Source organism: Arachis ipaensis, chromosome B2, assembly GCF_059453495.1.
Source record: "Arachis ipaensis isolate K30076 ecotype BB chromosome B2, ASM5945349v1, whole genome shotgun sequence".
NCBI classification, from domain to species: Eukaryota; Viridiplantae; Streptophyta; class Magnoliopsida; order Fabales; family Fabaceae; genus Arachis; species Arachis ipaensis.
Window position 1 is genome coordinate 16711858 of NC_142437.1, and position 14349 is coordinate 16726206.

Sequence of the window (14349 nt, forward strand, 5' to 3'; positions counted from 1 at the left end):
AATAAAAGAACAAAACGTAGCCCTAATTTTTCCCCTAAGCTCAGCAGTCAGCGTCTCCTCCTTCTCGAGGTGTCCTCCCTCAGCAAAGCAAAATCCTCTCATCTGCTCCGTCCAGCCACCGCCTCATCACTGCCGCAGTTGCATCTGCTCGAAGCCGACGTCCCCACTACAACTCGTCTCGCGTGGTTCCTCCGTCGCGCCGCCGCTGTTCCACCGCGCTCCACCCCTCCTCTGCTCCATTTCGCTGCGCTCCACCGTCCTCTGCTCCATTCCGCTGCGCTCCACCCTCCTCTGCTCCAAAATCCCTTTCCCTCATATTCTGCTTGTTCTCCGCATTGTAAACATAAGACTGCCGCCAGCTTCTGCACGTCACATTCTTGCTCCTTCTCCTTCATACACTGTTCGTTCGAAGACCACCGAAGGTTAGTCCCAATTTTTCTTGCTTTCTTTTTTTTTTAATCTGTTGTTTATAAAAAAATGGGATTTGGTTAATTTATTTTTTAATGTGTTTAGAATGATTTAGATAAAAATAATTAGTTAATTTTGTGTGTGTTTGTGAGCTCTGGTCTCTTATGATGCTATGTATGTAATGTAATTGACTAATTGCTTGGTTATGAATTTATGATGGGACTTGAATTTGCCAATTTGTTAGATGGGAGACTTGAATTTATTAAATGGGAAGCTTGCTAATTAGTAATTTAGTTATGCTGCTGACTGCTGATTTTGTGTGCATTCGCTAATTTTGAATTTGTTAAATGCAAAGCTTGTTAATTTTTGTGCGTTTGCTATTTAGTTCTAATTTATATGTAAACTTCATATCCTGCAAAATTAATCTTCCAATGGTTCTAGTTCCATGAATGACTGAATAATATCATGAAAATATATCTAACATGATGAGAGAGATTTGACTGATAACAGCAAAATATAATGATGTAATTTGAGTTATGGGTTTATAGTTTAAAAATTAAAAATTTACACCGAAGACAAAATGCATCTTATATTTGGGTTCGGAGGATACATGCACCATAGACACAGAGTCACTCTGTTATTAAATGATTTAAGCTTGTCATATATTGTGCAGGGTGGTGCTTTGTGGTTCTATAATTTAACAGAGCTCTCTCAAGGTTATTCAGGCTTCATATTTTTTATTCTGATTGCTGGTCTGCACTACATTAATGTTCAGGAATGAATTCTTGATTCATATCCAATAAGTATTTAACCATAGGCTAGTATCATGATTATCTTCTATTGTTTCACCGTTGTCCCTTGCCTATTGAATTAAAGCCATTCACAAAACTTGAAGCATAATTTTTTCTACTTTCTTGTTTTAAATTAAGAAGAATAGATTTTTTGTGGATTTTGATAATTGGTAACAAACTTTAATATTGGCATTGGATATTTCTTTTGTTATTTGACTTTTGGGTTTATACTTGGATGAGGTTATAGCATTTTCGTTGACGTAGTATTTTTAATTTGGATAACATTTTAATATTTATATTAGACTATGATTATGTTTTATTTATTATTTTATTATAGAACGGTTATTTCGGTTGAATCACAGTTGAACCGGTTGAACTAGTAAACCAGTGAACAAGTAGCTAGAGCGGTTTGATGACTGGTTTGGTTTTCAAAACCTTGGATTAGACTCTATACTTATAATTTATTACATATGCAATTTTTCTTCTTTTTTTTTTTGTGCACATACATGTATTTTTTAGGCAATCGGGCATAGTTGTAAGAACCGGACCGAACTGGCCAGTTCGACCGAAAAACCAGTGAACGGGTCACCTAGCCGGTCCGGTTAGTCATTCTGACCGGATAAGGAATAGAACCGGATAAAATCGGTTTGAACCGTCCGATTTTGATAAAAACCGAAGAACCGGCGATTTTTGTGTAAACGGCCGGTTTGGAAAACCTTTTTTTTTATTTTTTGTCGTTTTCAAAACTAATGTCTCTTACTCTCTCGAATACCCCCTTGCCCCCTTCCCCCTAACCCTAAATCCCCAAAAGCCAAAACAGCCGTCCTTCAAGTGTTCCTCATCTGCTCATCACACCATACATAGTTGATCACCTCACCTCACCTCACCGTCAGCCTGTCGTCTTCTTCCTCCCCTCGTCACACCAACACTCTTCCTCGCAGTCTCTCTCAGTCTCGAAGACTCTCTTCCTCTGCTTCGTCTCGCTGGCTTCACAGTGTGTCCGAGTACGTCGAGTTCGTGGCTCCGCGTCTCTCGTTGTCGTCGTCGCGTCTCCTGCGTCACTGCTGCGGTGCTGCCTCTCCGTCGCTGCTGCGGTGCTGCTTCTCCGTCGCTGCTGCGTTGCTGCCTCTCCGTCGCTAGAACCTGCCTCATCCAGGTTGATCTCCAAACTATGAAATCTGTTCTCTGTTTTTTTTAGTTATTTAGTTGGATTTTAATTTGATTAAGGGAGTGAATAACTGATAGGTTAATGGCAGATTGTTGATTATGTATATATTGTTGAGTTATAACTTGTTATATTGTTGAACTAGTTGATGGCAGATTGTTAGATTTTTTTTTTCAGATTTGTAGTGGTTATGTTTATTTTTATTGATGTAACATTGCTGTGAATTTATATTGCTGGATATGAAAATATGGAAATATGGAAATATGGATTATGTAACATTGTTTTTGTAATACCTGCTGTTTTATACCATTGCTATTCTATATTGTTTTAGAATGTCTTCAGCCAATACACCATCCTCCACGGCTCCTTGCTCCGTCGGCGCGTCCTCTCCGTCCACTGCCTCCTCTCTCGGATTGCTGGATTGCTGGATTTTTTATTATGCCATTATGCCTGTTTGCTTTAGAAGAAGGATTGCTGGATTTTCTAGCAATTTTTGTCGGAGTTATTTGCTGTTCAACTATTATGCCATTGTGCATCTGTTTAGTGTAGTGACTCTGAGTCTTTTTGTCGAATTATTTGCTGTTGAACTACTATGGTGTTGCTTTTAAATGCGTGTTGAATTAAATGGTTGTTTTCAAGTTGAATGCAACCATTTTACTTGTGAGTTAAGTGCTTGTTATCCATTCATCAATTTCTCATGGTTGTTTGTCTTAGTTAGGTACCAATCTTGTTCATAATTTAAATCATTTGACAGATTTAGGCTTGAAAACATGTCGGCAAAACTGGTTTTATGTCCAAAACAGATTTTAGTGAATGCATATATGGTCGCTCTTGTCTTGCCTAACAGGAACCCTTTGAATTGAACTGTTGGAAATAGGTTATGCTCCCAACATTGAACAATTGATGTGAATTTGTATTTTGTAATAACTGTTGTTTTATACCTTTGCTATTATATTTTTTAGTTACGTGAAACCGGTTTTACCAGTTCAACCAGTGATTTATCGGTTGAACCAATAAACCAGTGAACCAGTAATCTGACCGGTTTGATTACCGGTTCGGTTCTTACAACTATGGGTGGAGTAACTATGGCGGATTTTCGGCTCACGCCATGAGCCTCCATAATGTATAATATTTTTGCGTTTGAATGAGGACTACTTATCTTCCTATCTTCATGGCAAATATCTCTGTTTTTGGGTGTTGCTCTCAAGTCATTGGCTTTTTGGGTAGAACATGGGTGGTTATAAACTCTAGCCTTTCAATATGCTATCATGGGGGCATCTCTTTGGGAGTTGAATTATTCTTGGTTATGAGAACTTTCTTGTGGATGCTATACTTTATGTTTTGTTACTTGATGACCATAGTTTTAAGCCCGAGTTGGTAAACCTGTAATAACATAAGGTGCCTTCTACTGAATGTGTTGCTTCTAAAATGTCTTTGCATTTGTAGATATTTTGCAAAATCTGATGGTACTCTATTATGATACTTGATTTACCTTGAATTGTAGATATATTTGCAAAATCTGATGGCCAAAGTTTGTGATACTTTCAATGGGGCTTTATTTAAGGATTTAGGATTATTCGTTGCAGGTTTGTTTCACAATTCTCAATAGTTTTGTTCTTGGGAAATGCTTTTGAAGTTTCACCCTTTGTGTTTGAACGATGTAAATGCACTTGCCCCAACTTCAACGTCAACTTCCACCTCAATTCTGCCTGAAAACAACAACTTTGTCCGCATTCTCCATAGCCCCAATTCCACAAAACATGTCATAGAACACCAACACACTCCACCAAAGAGCCTGAATTTGGAACAGGATTTGGGGATTCTAAAGAAAAGGGTTAATAGGTCTGTTGTTTTGCAGCATAACAACGTGCACATCAGGTGTTTGACGAAATGGGTATGTTATGGTGGACGCATTCCTTCTATTCTTCAGGCTCTGAGTACTGTTCAGGACTTGGATGAGGCTCTCATGCCATGGCAAGAGGCCTTGACCTGCAAGGAAATTAGTATTATTTTGAAGGAACAGGTTTCTTGGGAGAGGGCTCTTCAGATTTTTGAGTGGCTTGAGAAAAAGGGTTGTTATGAGTTGAATGTGATTCATTATAACATTATCTTCAGGGTCCTAGGCGAGGCGCAAAAGTGGTGCCTTGTGGAGAGTTTGTGGGATGAGATGAATGCAAGAGGGGTTGAACCTGTGAATTCCACATATGGAACTTTGATTGATGTTTATGGTAAAGGTGGACAGAGAAAAGACAAAGCACTTGTTTGGCTTAAGAAGATGCGAAGTCAAGGAATGGAACCTGATGAGATCACAATGGGGATTGTTGTTCAGTTGCACAAGAGGAATGGAGAGTACCAGAAAGCTCACGATTTTTTTAGTAAATGGTACTCAACAGGTGAACCTCTGAGACTAAGGAGGAGTAATAATACTTCAAAAGTAGGTCACAATGTGTTATATACCAATGTTTGTTTAAGCTCAAGGACATATAATACTTTGATTGACATGTATGGTAAAGCTGGCCAACTTTGGGCAGCGTTTGAAATCTTTGCTAAGATGATCAAACAAGGTGTATCTCTGACCACAGTGACACTTAATACAATGATTCATTTATATGGAAATCATGGATGCCTTGAGAAAGTTAGTTTGCTGTTGCAGAGGATGGTGGAGCTTCGGTGCCTACCTGATGCAAGGACATATAACATACTTATTTCTGTTTATATTAAGCATAATAATATCAATTTGGCAGTGAGGTATTTTGCAATGATGAAAGAGACCTGTCTTGAACCGGACCTTGTTAGTTATCGTACCCTCTTGCATGCATACTCCACAAGGAAAATGGTCCATGAAGCCGAAGAGCACATGCAGGAGATGGATGAGAAGGGTCTTGAGATTGATGAATTTGCCCAATCTGCTGTGACTAGGATGTATGTAGAGTTGTGTATGCTTAAGAAATCATGGTTGTGGTTTAGGAGGTTTCATCTAGCTGGGAGTATTACGTCAGACTGTTATTCCGCCATTATTGATGCATATGGCCAGCAAGGGTATACTTTAGAAGCAGAGAGAGTCTTTAACTGTTGCAAAGAAAGGAAGAAGCTTGGCGTCCTTGTGTTTAATGTGATGATTAAAGCTTATGGGGTTGGAAAATGCTATGATAAAGCATGTCAGTTGTTTGACAGTATGGAAACATATGGTTTTGTTGCAGACAAGTGTAGCTACAGTTCTCTCATACATATCTTGGCCACTGCTGACAGGCCACACATTGCAAAAGCTTATTTGAAAAGAATGCAAGAGGCAGGACTAGTGACTGATTGCATTCCATATGCCGCGGTGATAACAAGCTTTGGAAAGTTAGGCCAATTGGAACAGGCAAAAGGATTATACAAGGAGATGATTGGATATAATGTCCAGCCTGATGTAATTATCTATGGGGTGTTAATCAATGCTTTTGCTGATGCTGGAAGTGTTAAAGAAGCTGTTAGTTTTCTTGATGAAATGCAACGGGCAGGTTTTCCAAGAAATCCAACTATAGACAACTCTTTGATGAAGTTGTATACCAAAGTAGGGTACTTGAAAGAAGCACAAGAAACATACAAGTTGCTTCAGTCATCAGAGCAGGGTCCTTCTATATTTTCCTCTAATTGTATGCTTGATCTTTATACTGAACGACTAATGGTTGAACAAGCGATTGAGATATTTGAGAGCTTAAAGCAGAAAGGTGTTGCAAATGAGTTCTCATATGCAATGATGTTATGCATGTATAAGAAAATTGGGAGATTGGACGAAGCCATTCAGATTGCGAAACAAATGAGAAACCTAGGACTCCTCACTGATTTATTAAGTTATAATAACATAATTGGCTTGTATTCTCTTGCTAGGAGGCCACAGGAAGCTACCAAGACTTTCAAGGAAATGGCAAAATCCGGAATTCAACCAGATGATTTTACATTCAGCGCTCTTGGACAATGTTTGCTGAATTATGGAGTTTCAAAGCAAGATATTGGAAGGCTAGAAGTAATGGTTAAGAAGGATGCACCAAATGCTTTGCAAGAATGGATGTTGATGCTCTCATCTGTGCTGGGAATAGATGGTTGTACATATTAATTGACATGATCAATCATTGATGCACCTTACATCTTCAGTTCCTACAAGGCTCAGTTTATCGCTAGAGCATTCCAATCGAATTATCTGGAATTACACTGGTAATTTCTGTACTTATATATTCATCTGTTGTTTTCTATATCCGCAGTAGTTTCCCATAAAACAATTTATAGTAGTAAACTATTTCAATATTAAGTTTCTGTTGTTTGAGAGTTACCGAATAAGTGAATATTACCAATTTTATGTGCCCTTGTACTGCGTTAAATTTAACGTGTTTTTTGGAGCTCACAAACAGTTGAGGGCTTGAGGCTATTGAAGGTCATAGTTGTTCAAGGAAAAAAATTAGTGATCTGGGAGTTCATGAGCAATGATTTTTTTTTTTTTTTTTGTGGTCAAGCTGGGGAATCAGGTAATAAGGATTTACTTTCTCTTTAGTGTTCTATCTTTTTATATTAGCTCTGTGTCGTATGTTTAATCTGGCAATGATTTGTTAAACTGTATCAAACAGCAAAAACCGGGGTCATTAATAACTGCTCGAACACTCTTTGGAATGAAGAGCTGAATTTCAGCTAGAAACCTTTGGGTTACCTGAATGAGGTCAGTTTTTCCTGGTATTTATCCGATTTCTAAATGTTTTCATATTTATGTATTATGATATTCATGATTACTTTGAACCCTGAGAAACAAAATTCTTTTCTTGGCATTTAACATGTCCAACCTTTAGATATTTCCTTTTTATATTCTGTTAGAAGCTTGAATAGAGAAACACTTAATATCTATTAAGCTTTCAACTCCTATAACTGGGCTGCTTTCATGGATAGGAAGATCAAGAATGATCTTTTGAAGGTGAATTACGGGCTGGACTTGAGTCTGGGGAGCTTGAATTGAAGATCAAGTTGATTACCCCTGTTGCTTCTCAATATAATGCTGAGATTGCATGAGTTGTAACGATATAAAAAACTATTTTGTCATGTTTTAGGCATGTTTCATGAATTTTTCTGTTGTTTTTTGCATTTGTTATGCTCACCTTTACTCTTTTAATGGGGCGAACCGAGAATGCAAATTGAAGGCTTGTGCTGTCCTTCAATCTTTTCTTGGTTCTTCCTGTACCTTCATTCAAGTATTTGATTCAAAATCTGGCCGAAGAATGGTTTCTTTTGTAGCATCATTTGTTCTTCTTTTTCTTAGATATCACCTCCTCGAGTTCAAAATATCACTTCGAAAATTTTGTATTCAGATAAATTACTCCATTAATGTACAAACGTTTTTCAGAGCGACATCTATCATGAACTGGAGGTAGTTTTAATTCTATGTTAATTTGAGATGAGGCTACCACTGGTTCTATTAGTGTCACTAATGTTGCCACTTGTAATATAATGTTTTTTTAGCATTGGTTGGTATATAGATTTTGATTTTTGATACTGGATTTGATCCCAATGAATAATGTGCATATCCACTTTGTGAAGATTTTTCTGTTTCCTCTGATTTAGACCATAGTTATGAAAATCGGACTGGACCGGTTGGCTTGGACCAATACCCGTGAACCGGAATCGAACATGGACCATCCGCAAACTGGAAAGCTCGGCTACCTGTTGAACTATGTTGTTCTGTCATGATGTATGTCTAATTGTCTATACATTGTGTTTTCATATGTTCATTTTATTAAATGTAGCTCTAACAATTTGACCAGTGAATCATGCAAATTTCATGCAAATTTTTTTCTGTTGTTTTTTAACACTGAATGTGGATAAAGTTGAGTTCTTTAGTTCAATTAGCAAAATCTGTTCTAATTTTTGTTATAAGTTCTGAAGTCTTTTGAGGATTCATGTGATAAACTGATGAGTCTAAAGAAAGGAAGTTTTATTCCTTGTAAGCCTTCTCAGTTTTTGATGCATGCATCACTCACAATTTTTCAATAAATTTTGTCCTCAATGTTTTTAATTTTTGTTAAAGTTAACCTTGGACGTTTTCAATTGTCTCTAATATTTTTAATGGAGTTAATACTTAGGGGTAATTTTAACACAAATTAAAAATATAGAGATAAAATTAAATAAAATTAAATATAGAAATTTTTGAAAAAGTCACAAACGAAGAACGAAAGTATATTTTACTCTTTTATATACTCATACCAATTAGATATTATTACTATTATTATTATGCACTTGAGGTATTCACCTAGGCCTATAAATTTATAGTTTCCATAGCTTAAAGACATTTCATGAAAAAAAGAGAGAGCGCTTCCCATAATATCTTGTAAAATATAAACCACGTATATTAATGGATTACTGTGTCATAGAAGAAATAATTAAACACCAAATTCTTTAAGGAACACAAGTATTTTATGTTAGTCCCTTGCAACAAATAAATTTCATTGTAATAAATAAAAAGTTGTATTAGTAATACATAGAACATAAGTATTTTATATTGTTATTGGAGTATGTGGTCTTCAAGTGAGAATTTGAATTTTTACACAAAACACACATTCATAAATCATAATCATATTCATTGAAATGGAATTCCACCGAAAGAGTTCTAAACTGCTTAATTATAAGTTGCGCTAACAACTATTCTTTGGACATTTGTTAAGATGTTCAATGTAAAGTTTCTTTTTTGTATAAAAAAAATTGAAGTTTTTAATGCTTTTGTGATACATTTTTTGAAGAAATAAAAATAAAAAACCTTATAAAACTTTCTATTATAAATAACCTTAACCAGCATTTTTAGAATATTTATTAGCAAAACTCATTATTGTATAATATAATAGTACCTATTTATTAAAACTAATTATTGTATAATATAATAGTACCTATTTAAAATCACAAAATTTATATTTTATAATATTTTTGACAAGGTATATATTAACTAAATTTTTCGATAATGTATATAACTATTTAATTGATCTAGCATTAAATACTAATTTTTTTTTTTTTAACCCCTAGAGCACTTACAATTAATTTTTCCCCCTTAAAGAGAGGGAAGCAAATAAGAGTGACTGAACATGCATATCTGAAGACAACAAAAATCATATAAAAATGGGGGAATTTAATTTAAAGAAACAGCACATGTGACATCCACCTGAAACACAATTAATTAAAAGATAGCATATTATGGAAACATAGAATAAACCAAATTGCAGATTTTCCTAAGCTATGACACCAAGTAGTTAAGCATATATCACCATATTTGCAATCAGAATTGTCAGTGACAGCATGCAATTAGTGTTCAGAATATCTTCAGCTATGCCTAAATAAGAATAATTAATTAAGTCTAATCTATCTCTGCACTTGGAAATTAAAAGAGCACTTCTATATGTCAGGGATTCACATATAATAAGATGCTAATTATTTAACTAATAACTAACCACCTCCTAATGATTTCTAGCTTATTATTCAAGACATTCAATGGAGTTTGTTTAATTTAATAGGTCTAAAATCTTTCTAAGGAAAAATAGCTTTAAAATGTTGTTTAAATTGACAAATTCTAAGCATGTATGTATAAAAGCTATTATGGTATCTTTAAGTAATAGATCTGGAAAATGGTTGCTTAGAATTATATATATATGGGTACTAGATAAAAATTAAAAATTAAAGCATATGATGAAGTCATCCATGTAACTTTTTCCTTCTATATTCTCCTTATAAAAGATTGTCTCCTTTCCATCAATAATATTTAAGTTGGTATATATAATATAATTCATATTAATGATGGAATAGATACAAAGGTTAGAAATGAAGTAAATAGTTTATAGAAACGTCAAAAAAGCATATAATATTACGTTCTGAGTTGTTGGTCGAGTGATTAGTATACTCATCTACTTAAACAAGTATCGAAAAATTTGAATCTCATTTTATGTATATAACAATCAATTGGTTAGCTATAAATCTTTAAATGAATCTCCCATACATTAGTTATTAATCTGTCGAATTAAGAAATAGCATAAAAAATAAAAAATATTACATTCTAATCACACCTAAAATCCTAAATTAAAGAAACATGAAATAGAACCATCAAGTGTAATTTTCACTCTATATTAAATTTTGAACCCAATTTTTCTAAAATAAGGAGATGTATATTATTATTTCTCAAACCCTAAAACCCTTTTATTTGGCAATTCAATGCAAAAACAAGTAAAAGAAGTGGGATGATGAAGAGAACAACTTTTCAATTATAATAAAACAACAAACTAAATGAGACAGCAAGGACCACCATATGTTAAGGACAAGAAGCTGAAACAAACCAAAAATAAAGAAGAGGAATCCCAATATATTTGATAATTATGGTGAGAAATAATAATGTATAAAGTGTAGTCATGATGATATATATATATACAAATTTAACATTTTTCTATTCCTATCAATATGCACTAGCTAGTATAGTCCACTACTATATAGTATATATGACTACCTAAAATAAAAAGGATGCTAATGAATTATGGAATTGCATGGTAGCTAGACTAATAAAAATAATATTACTGGAACATTCTATATGAAACCTTTTTGATTTGGTCATGGACAACATTCTATTGGACCACACATGCCACTAGTTCGCTAGGTTATATATAACTTTTTTTTTTCAACTAAGTAGTCTATATGTAGTAATAATAATTCTCAAATTATTTTTTTTTCATTATCAAAACTTACAACAAATATAATGAGATATAAATAACTGTGTGATAAATCATATATATATATATATATTGCAGTGTACTTAATAATGTACTATAAAAATAAATTTCAGATATATACTTTTCAACTGTGATTTTTACTTTTCTGTTCTTTAATTTCTATTAAGATGAGACAGGATTCAATTAAAACAATTTTCTAGGGTTATAGGACTAATTAATTGAGAATCCTAAAATAAATTTTTTATTTGAAAAATAAAATTTAGTTATAGCAATTTATTAAATTCTTCAAATAAAATGATAAGCAAAATCCCAATAAACCATACAAATGAAAAACGAATATTATAGCTTTGAATTAACATTAAATCTATGCCTTCTTGTACCGGAACTCACCATATAGAACAATCTCACTTATATACCATTTATGTATACTTAAAATATTAAAGGGATTATAGAAAGTTGATTAGCTTCAAATTCTAGTAGCTTTAGTTTTTACAATGCATTTAAAAACACAATAACTTTGCTATCTAATGTATGTATTAAAAATGACATCAATAGTTAGAAAATAGCTACTCACTAATATTTCTTGGTGTTCTCTTATCACATAATCAAGTAATTACACATCATAAGTTTTTTGTTTTTCTTATGTAGAGTGCTCAATATTTTAAAACTTGATCATTTCAATTAGTACTCATGGATATATCATAAATTGGAACCAAATTAATTGAAGTGGCTGAATGAAAAAAAAAAAAAGAAAAAAAAAAAAAGAAGCATAATGTTTTATCATTGATCAACCTAGATAGTACTATACAATTTCATAAGTAGTAATTTCATATATCTATAAGTAGTAATATGGTATTTTTTTTTCTTTCAAAATTCAGTTAGCTTTGGGATTCCCATCAAGTAATATTCCTCCACACAAACCTGTTTTCTCTAGAAAGGAAGCTAAAAATATATCATTAGTAATTAATAGAGTATATATAACTAGGGAGTCCATTAATATTAGGTCAAATTAGGATCTATATAATTAATATTGTTACCTGCTAAAGGTCCATAAAACAAACCAATTCAAATTAAAATCTAATACAATAACTAAGAACCAGAGTTTCTAGTTATGTATATCATCATCATGATGATCAGAATTACACTATCATTCTACAACTTAATTAACCAAGGACTACACTTAATTAAAGCAGAAACACTACCAAGGGTGTTGCTCCATATATATATATTTCAATAATTTTTCCTTTTTTTTTTCAAATAAATATCAACATTTCTAACCTTAATTAGTTCCTAGATTATTTATGGCAACAGAGTAGTAGTGCATGCTTCAAAATAATAATAAGCAATATTCATCAAAATTGATATGATGATAAAGTCTTGAAGATCTTCACCAATATATTCATTTATCTTCTGTAACCAAAGGCCACTGAATGAAGATCATCAACTTCATGAAAAGACCATTTTGTCCCACCATTTGTTTCCATGTCATAAGACATGGAGTTTGAAGAACTCTCTTCAAAGCTAGAGAATGAGTTTGAATTTTCATAGTAACTCCCATCATTATTAATTGGCTTTAGATCCATCATCATCATCATGGAATTATTAACATTGTTGTTGTTATTGTTGTTGTTTCCATCACTACCATAATAAGAAGAATCATTGTTGTTGCACAAATTTGGATGAAGAGATTCAAGGCCACCCAAGTTTGAAGATGAAGAATTTTCCATATTGAACAACCAACTTTGAAGATCTTGAGGAGTAATGAAATTATTGTTGTTGTTATCAGCAATATTAGGTTTATCAAAGTATCTCTCATGATTAGGGTTTCCACCATTCACACAACTTTGTTGTGCTGCTTGTTCCTTAAGATATGCTAGCTGTGCTTGTAAATTCACCACCTATAAATTTATATTCAAACACCAAAAATTAAACTTGCACTTATTAATTTTTAGCCTCATGCATATATAATAAGAGAAATTAAACATGGTCAAATAATACTTGATTCAGTTGATTATTATGAATATTTGAAATTAGGTTACAGAAACCACAATTTGCCACACTACTTTAACTTAAAAAAAAAAAAAAAACCTCTACTTTTAGTATTTCAAAGGTGTTTCTTGTTTCTCTTATTCAAGTAGAAATTAAATTTTTCATTTCCTTTCATAGTTTATTAAACTATGCTAGGGTTTTCAATTATAAACTAAGCACATATTTAGTTACAAGATCAAAATATCATTCATATATATATATATTCAGGCCTAATTAATCTCTTCTTGATATAATTTCTCCAACCAAATTCTAAATTTTTTAACTCTTTTCAAATGGATAAAAGATATCAAGAAGAGATTAATCAGAGACTAAAATATTTAGTACCCATAAAAAAAATTTATGCTAATTTTATTTTTCAAGAAATTGAATATATCCTAACAGGTAATTAAATTCAGTCAAGTTGAAAGAGAAGGTAAGAGAAAAGATGAAATGAAAAGAAACCTGTTGCTGAAGGGCAAAGATATGGGAGACACAGCCATAGATAGGATCTTGAAGCCTTGCCTGAGCTTCATACGAAATCGTGACGGCCGCTTCGCAGCGGTCGCCGACCGGAAGATGGGCAAGGAGCTTTGAGACATTGCTTGCACCAAACACTTTGTGAATGGCTGCAAAATGGGTAGCACCTTGTTCATGGCAGAAGTAAGGTGCAAAAACACAACCTCTCACACATTTTCTCCTCAAGAACTTGCAAGCACCACAAGGAGAACCAGAACCTGTCATCTTAATTCACCTTTTTAAAAAAAAAAAAAAAAACTTGATTTTGGGGTTTAAATTTTTTCTATTTTTGTGATGATGATGAAGATTGTTTTTTGGTTGGTTATAGCTATAACTCTTAAGCTTTGTGCAAATCTTAATCATTTCTCACCATCTTTATATACAATTTAGGAAGAGGAAGGGATTCATTATTATAAGGAATAATTAATTTCATTAGGTTCCCTTATTGGCCTACAGTTGTACATTATTTTTCTTATTTCCCTTAATATATAAATAAGAAAAAACCATCATCACTCCGTTATGAATTTTAATTTGTGTGGCAAAATAAAAGTTTATAATTAGAAAGAAAATTAGAGATTCCATTCAACATGCTTATACGACAAATGAGCTAGCATTAACCAAACCCATTTTGTTTGATGATTGGATCTATCTGCTCTTGTCGTTTCTCTTTTTTCTTTCTTTTTTTTTTTTTTTTTCATTCCCTAAGTCATTATAAAAATAA

At 33.2% G+C, this 14349-nt stretch overlaps 2 protein-coding genes across 13 annotated transcripts; one reads left to right on the top strand and one right to left on the bottom strand.

Annotated features, from left to right (window-relative positions):
- The first annotated feature begins 7 nt into the window (after window positions 1–7).
- On the top strand, window positions 8–8262 carry LOC107625070 (pentatricopeptide repeat-containing protein At3g23020). 12 transcript variants are annotated; one of them, XM_088505031.1, is made up of 6 exons: window positions 37–422; window positions 1082–1124; window positions 3951–6561; window positions 6756–6869; window positions 6969–7057; window positions 7282–7739. In XM_088505031.1, exon 3 carries the CDS (start codon window positions 3989–3991, stop codon window positions 6461–6463), a length of 2475 nt encoding a protein of 824 aa, XP_088361157.1. In that variant the 5' UTR covers window positions 37–422; window positions 1082–1124; window positions 3951–3988; the 3' UTR covers window positions 6464–6561; window positions 6756–6869; window positions 6969–7057; window positions 7282–7739. The 12 variants fall into 12 exon arrangements, with proteins under 12 accessions (XP_088361159.1, XP_016183115.2, XP_020971241.2 ...); XM_088505033.1 differs by lacking the exons at window positions 1082–1124; window positions 7282–7739 and adding an exon at window positions 7951–8262 and having other exon boundaries at window positions 8–422; XM_016327629.3 differs by lacking the exon at window positions 1082–1124 and having other exon boundaries at window positions 8–422.
- A 4059-nt stretch (window positions 8263–12321) lies between these two features.
- Window positions 12322–13978, bottom strand: LOC107628235 (LOB domain-containing protein 17-like). Its single transcript, XM_016331002.3, has 2 exons — window positions 13575–13978; window positions 12322–12982 (listed from the first exon to the last, which is right to left on the bottom strand). The coding sequence occupies exons 1-2, from the start codon at window positions 13851–13853 to the stop codon at window positions 12488–12490; spliced, it is 774 nt and encodes a 257-aa protein (XP_016186488.1). The 5' UTR covers window positions 13854–13978; the 3' UTR covers window positions 12322–12487.
- Between the last annotated feature and the right edge of the window lie 371 nt (window positions 13979–14349).